This window comes from Mus pahari, chromosome 17, assembly GCF_900095145.1.
Source record: "Mus pahari chromosome 17, PAHARI_EIJ_v1.1, whole genome shotgun sequence".
NCBI lineage: Eukaryota > Metazoa > Chordata > Mammalia > Rodentia > Muridae > Mus > Mus pahari.
Window position 1 is genome coordinate 63,064,352 of NC_034606.1, and position 6,153 is coordinate 63,070,504.

Sequence of the window (6,153 nt, forward strand, 5' to 3'; positions counted from 1 at the left end):
GGAGAGGGCTCTCTCGCTTTCGTGAAACCCCCATCAAGACTCTTGCCGTCACTAAGCAAGGTTTGCAGTCCAGTGCGCCAGTCACACTCCCATCACACTCAAAAAAAAAAAAAAAAAAAAAAAAAAAAGTCCTCTAGAGTCCGGTGGTGTCACTGCAGGGTACAAGGCTCAGAGGCAGGTCATCTTCATGGGAATAGAAAGAGCCAAGCTGAGGTAGCCTTAGAGAAGAGGCGTTCCTGACCACGGCAGGAGCAGCAGGGATGGGGGTTCAGGGCTTCTCACAACGCCACTGTTCGAGCTTCTCAGAGCACATGGGCCGGTAGGCTTTCCTGATCACGGACGAAACGGACAGAATGAATGGGCTGGCTGGAACTCTCTATTTAACTTAACTATGTCAAATAACGGTTCCATTATGACATTTTCATACATGTATATCATCACACTTTGCTCAGCTGTCTTACATGTGTGTGTGCATGCGCAGGCAAACACACACACACACACACACACACACACACACACGCTTTCTCCCCTCTTAATGGTGGTTGTCAGCGACTAGCATAAAGCTGCATTTAGGTTCATCAGGGTGAGGTGAAAGATTGTACAGAAGAAATACAGACATACTGAGATAGATGGCTGAGGCTTCTAAGTGGAATGAGGCTCACTATAACAACAACAAAACAATGATAATAATAGGACTAGTGGTGCATGACTTTAATCTGAGCACTCGGGAGGCATAGGTAAGCAAATCTCTGTGAGTTTGAGGCCAGCCTGGTCTACGGAGCTAGTTCCAGGATAGCCAGGGTTACACACACACACCACAGACACACATACATACACACACAAACACTCACTCACAAAAACCTCTCTCAACAAGCCAAAATAATAATAATAAAAATCGATAAAAGTTCAGACCTAGGAAAGATGTGGACTAATACCACAAGGGCTTTAAGGCTGAGAACTGGCCAGGGGAAGAGAGTCCTGGACATCAGTCTTCCAACAGGGGACTTCATATCGGGAAGTTGTCACACAAAAATGACACAAAAGAGCATTTTAAATGTAGACCTTTGGGACTCTAGATGAGTTGTTTTGGAGACTCCATCCAAGATTAACTGGTCTGGAGAGGGAAGTCAGAGGAGAGCACAGACGACGACTTACCAATAATCGATTCCTTTGATAGCCAGGATCTTCTTGGCACACGCTATGTCATCGGCCAACTCATCATCCAGTAACTCTGTTATAACAGAGTACAGGAAGGAACAAGACAAATAAGAAGTACAGCTCAGCGGACCGGTTCTGCTGGCCCTGGGGTCAGGGGAACTGGTTCTGAGCTGAAGGTTTGGACTAGAGATTTTCTATATGAAACGGTCAATCTGGTAATGCCTCCCCTCCGTGGAAACTCCATTCCCTTCCCTAGGACACCTCACAAGACAGCATCAGATTCATCACACCCTGAAAATACAGTGTATCAGACTTCAAGATTCACAAGTGTCCCAAACTACCCTTCCTTGAACCTTAGGGGACTCTCTGGGCGTGTGGAAATCATGACCAGTGTCTGGTTTCTTACTGAGCACCATCATCTCAAGTCCTGAGACATGCTGGGTACCAGCAAGGAGGCTGCCTCGGAGAACTCGGAGGCAGGCTGCAGGGATACAGAAGAGCGTGGTGAAAGAGGATACTCACTGTCACAGGAGATGCCGCAGATGTTCTCCGACTCGGGGAACTCACTACTCTTACACCAAAATCTGTTACTGATCTGAAAGAGCCCATACTCCGTGCTGCCGTTGTCTCTGACAACAGCTTGTGTGTCATAGCCGCTGGTATGAAATAAAACACAGGCCCCTGAGGGAGACAGAAGGAAGAACTTTCTCAGAGATGTCTCAGAGCGCCATAATTGAGACACTGGTTTCCAGGCCAGGGAGTGGGAGGGGTAGCAGGGGAGGGAGGCTTCCCAACCAATTTCCAAAACTGGTGAAGTCCAGAGTATCTTGGTGAAGTGAGAAAGGGGAGACAATGGGAGACAGGCAGGGCAGGAGAAGTCATTGAATACAAGAGATCAAGACAGAGCAAGAAGGGCTATTATGAGACCGCGAGGAGAAGGGAGAGTGGGGAATGGGAGGAAGCAGGGAAGTAGTGTGAACTCACATTCAAGCAAAGAGATGCCTTGATAGCCATCTATGTCTTTAATGGCGTGGGACACCTCACATTTTGTAAGCTCTGTGGCTTGAAAGGCAGGCAACGACGAAATACACACCAGGAACAAAGGAACGAAACGCATCATTTTGGCTGCTCCTGGGCCTTGAAATGCAGACACCACTCACTTCACCTGCTTTTATGTGTGAAGAAGGCCTCTGGCCCCTGGCACCAGGCCTTCTCTCTAGGAAGACGATGATGAAGAGATGCTTATGCCAAGATAGAAACCCTGAGCCTGCCAGCCTCCCTCTATCCTGCCACCCTCCCCCCACCTCCTGCATCCAGTCAATACCAAGTATTGTTTTCTTCCCATATAATTCCACACATGACCCAGCTTCTTGCTCGGCTCTGGTAAACCTTCATTTCTTTTAGGGCTGCTTCCAGGAAGCAGGACTTCCCTAACCTACTTTTGGAACAAAGGAGGCTTCAGAGACAATACAAGGGACACATACAGAATGTAGAAAGGGAATGTATCACATCCTAGGATCAAAGGTAATATTTGTCTGTCCAACCTAGCCATAGGACAAAGTCCAGAAAAGCCCCTTGATATGGCGACTCATAGCTGAGGGCCTCGGGAAAAGGGATGGAACATGGTGGCATTTAGCATGAGACTCAAATACTACTTGGATCCCAAGACTTCTTACAGAGGGAGATAGATAATGTGAAAAGTTTTGTGTGAAAATATCTAGCTGTTCTATAAGAAACTGCCAGGCGCAGGGCAGTGGTGTTGCACGCCTTTAATCCCAGCACTTGGGAGGCAGAGGCAGGCAGATTTCTGAGTTCAGGGCCAGCCTGGTCTACAGAGTGAGTTCCAGGACAGCCAGGGCTACACAGAGAAACCCTGTCTCAAAAAACCAAAAAAAAAAAAAGAAAGAAAAAAGAAAAAAAGAAAGAAAAAAGAAAAAAAGAAAGGAAGGAAGGAAGAAACAAAGAAAGAAACAAAGAAAGAAAGAAGAGAGAGAATAAAGAAAGGAAGAAAGAAACTGCTAAGCTCCCTGCCTTCCATCACCTCTGCCATAAGTAACTACATGCTCTTTGGTGTCACTAAGACATTGTGTCAATCCAAGGATAATTTCATAGTAACATTGTTTGGTGGAAGTAGTCCTTGATAGTCCCAAGATTGGCCACAGACAAGAAATGGGTCCTGGATAAGCTATAATAGGTATCTCCCCGAAGCAAGCCAAGGCCAGGTGCTAGTTTCAAGTAATTCCTGTAATTTTCTGTCATGGAGTGACAATAATAATGATATCAATAATAGTATCAATAATCCTTGCCCTCCTTCCTGCCTGTGCTCGCTTTATAAACCTGATTTTTGATGTCTCCAGAGGTCTCCATCCTAACCAGGCCACCTAAGACTTAAAAACTGGAAGTTTTCCAGTTGGTTATTATCTGTAAATCTTCAGAGACAAAGATGCTTTTCTCTGTTTGATCCCATCCCCTCTACGCAGGGTAACCAGTGTATAACACAGCGTGACTGAAACTCGTGTAGACGATGTGAAAACCAAGATGGATGAACAGAACCCCCTGAATGGAAAGAGACGCATGCTCAGAAACACAGCAAGCATGCTGCCTCTGCGGGTCCCTTGTGTTCTACCCAGAAGGACTGGGAGGGTATGGGACAAGAACAGGAATTCTGTCACACTGAGCAAGTCATATGGAGATTGAGTGGGGATGGAAGGATGACCATGGACCAGACAGGAGAGGAATACATGAGAAAAGTTAGGTCTGATGGCGTCTTCCTAATAGTGCTGTCTGTATAAACTGCCTCTGGCCCTGGGCTGTGGAATGAGTATCTATGATGGAGGGAAATGGAAGTCCACAGTCTTGGACCACAGGCGCTTCCCGCACTTCCAGGCGCATCTGCTTGCCCGTAATATGATCATATCTCTGCCCTTCCCTATAAGCAATAAAAAGCAGTATAAGGTCCAGGAACTACAGCTAAGTCCAAAAAAAGAAACCAAGTGTGCCCCAGGCGAGAGGGACCATTTGTTTGTAAAAGTGGGGCCACCTGAGGACAGAAAGCTAACAGGGACAGCTGCAAACGTTCAGAGGAAGATGTCAGTTCCTGGAGCTGAAACAACAGACAATAACCATGGCATTGAAAGAGGAAGAAATGGGAAGACAGAAGTGTGGCTAACGCTGAAGCTTCCTGTCTGATTCTCTTTTCCAGGGATGGGGGAGGTTGGCAGGGTGTTGCTGAGGGTCCTTCACACGGAGGCTGAGGTCCACATCAAATGGAGAAAGGGTATTTACCACACACTTTTCTGGATCCCAGAAGTTTCTGTTCATTCTATGAGGAAAAGTTAGTGTTACTAAAACCAGATGTCACCATTTGGGGACGTCAGGAAACTGAGTCTGGCTTCTGCTTCGGCAGACTTTACCATCTGACACCCTAGTTTGAAAGTAGGCGGTACTGGATGAGAGGCTGGATTGTCATTTGGAGTGAACTCCTGAAGGCCACGGTAAAATTATCATTGCTTCTTAGGCTGATATCCCCACCCTGTTCCACTTCATTGTATAATTCAGGAAAATTATACCAGGCAGAGGATGAGACGAAACCTTGGACTTGACCTTTAAGATTTTGTTAGTTGCTTGCTTTAGTTTTATTTTGTTTTGTTTTGTTTTGAAGATAGGGTCTTATATAGCCCAGGCTACCTTTTAATTCTATGTAACCCAGGCTATCCTTGAACTCATGACCTTCCTACCTCTGCCTTCTGAGTGCTGGGATTACAGGTGTGTGCTACCAGGCCAGCATAAAAACTTTATATCCTGTGTCTTAGTCAGGGTTGCTATTCCTGCACAAAACATCATGACCAAGAAGCAGTTGGGGAGGAAAGGGTTTATTCAGCTTTCACTTCCACATTGCTGTTCATCACAAAGGGAAGTCAGGACAGGAACTCACACGGGGCAAGAACCTGGAGGCAGGAGCTGATGCAGAGGCTGTGGAGGGGTGCTGCTTACTGGCTTGTTTCCCTTGGCTTGCTCAGCTTGCTCTCTTATAGAACTCAGGACCACCAGCCCAGGGATGGCACCACCCACAAGGGACCTCCCACTCTTGATCCCTAGTTGAGAAAATGCCTTACAGCTGGATCTCATGGAGGCCTTTTCCTCAAGGGAGGCTCCTTTCCCTGTGGTAACTCCAGTTTGTGTCAAGTTGATACACAAAACCAGCCAGTACATTCTGACATCAAATACTTAATCACAAAGCATTTGTTCGCATCTTATGTACCTTAGTGATATTTTATAGTGCTCTTCACATAGATTTGGTGTTTTTAGTAAATTTAATCTTAAACATGTGCCACTTTTTTATGTGTGTGTTGCTTCGTCTGAATGTATGCCTGTGCATCGTTTGTGTGCCTGATTCCTATGGGAGCCAGAGGAGGGCATCTGATCCTCTTGAACTAGAGCTACAGATGGTTAAGTGCTGCCATGTGGGTGCTGAGAATCCAACCCAGGTCCTTTGGAAGAGCACTATATTACAGATTTCAATGTTTGGGGATTTCTTGAACATAGTCAGATTGTTACTAAAGATGATAGATAAGTGCTTTCTGTTCATTTAGCTTCCACTAGGGGAAAAAATACCCGAAAGATGCTTGTTGGTTGGATTAAGTAGTTATCTATAGCAGTACCTTTTTCCAATGAGAATATACGGCCATTGCCTTGTTCCCGCTCAGATCTCAAGTTCACATTTTCATAACTGCATCCAGTCAAGGAAGTCCCAAGCTGAGAAAGCGGAATATAGAAGAAGCTTTATCTAAAGTTCCCCTCCCTGGACTGGGGATGCAGCTGTGTGATGGAGAATGTATCCGTCTAGCAGGCAGGAAGCCTTGAACCACAAAGAGAAAAATTAAAATCCCCCCTGAAGCCGGGCGTGGTGGCGCATGCCTTTAATCCCAGCACTCGGGAGGCAGAGGCAGGCAGATTTCTGAGTTTGAGGCCAGCCTGGTCTACAGAGTGAGTTCC

The 6,153-nt window shown here is 46.2% G+C and overlaps 1 protein-coding gene across 1 annotated transcript; it reads right to left on the minus strand.

The window, feature by feature from the left end:
• Lalba (lactalbumin alpha) lies at positions 1-2,284 on the minus strand. The gene is made up of 4 exons (XM_021217380.1): positions 2,143-2,284; positions 1,681-1,839; positions 1,156-1,231; positions 1-329 (listed from the first exon to the last, which is right to left on the minus strand). The coding sequence occupies exons 1-4, from the start codon at positions 2,276-2,278 to the stop codon at positions 269-271; spliced, it is 432 nt and encodes a 143-aa protein (XP_021073039.1). The 5' UTR covers positions 2,279-2,284; the 3' UTR covers positions 1-268.
• Positions 2,285-6,153: the final 3,869 nt, after the last annotated feature.

Bases quoted from the DNA above. Each gene is read 5' to 3' on its own strand.
- Lalba (XM_021217380.1), bottom strand. From the start codon at position 2,278: ATGATGCGTTTCGTTCCTTTGTTCCTGGTGTGTATTTCGTCGTTGCCT. The intron at 1,840-2,142 runs GTGAGTTCACAC...TGTCTCCCTCAG, and splicing joins AGGCATCTCTTTGCTTGAAT to GGGCCTGTGTTTTATTTCAT. The intron at 1,232-1,680 runs GTGAGTATCCTC...CTGTTATAACAG, and splicing joins CTGCGGCATCTCCTGTGACA to AGTTACTGGATGATGAGTTG.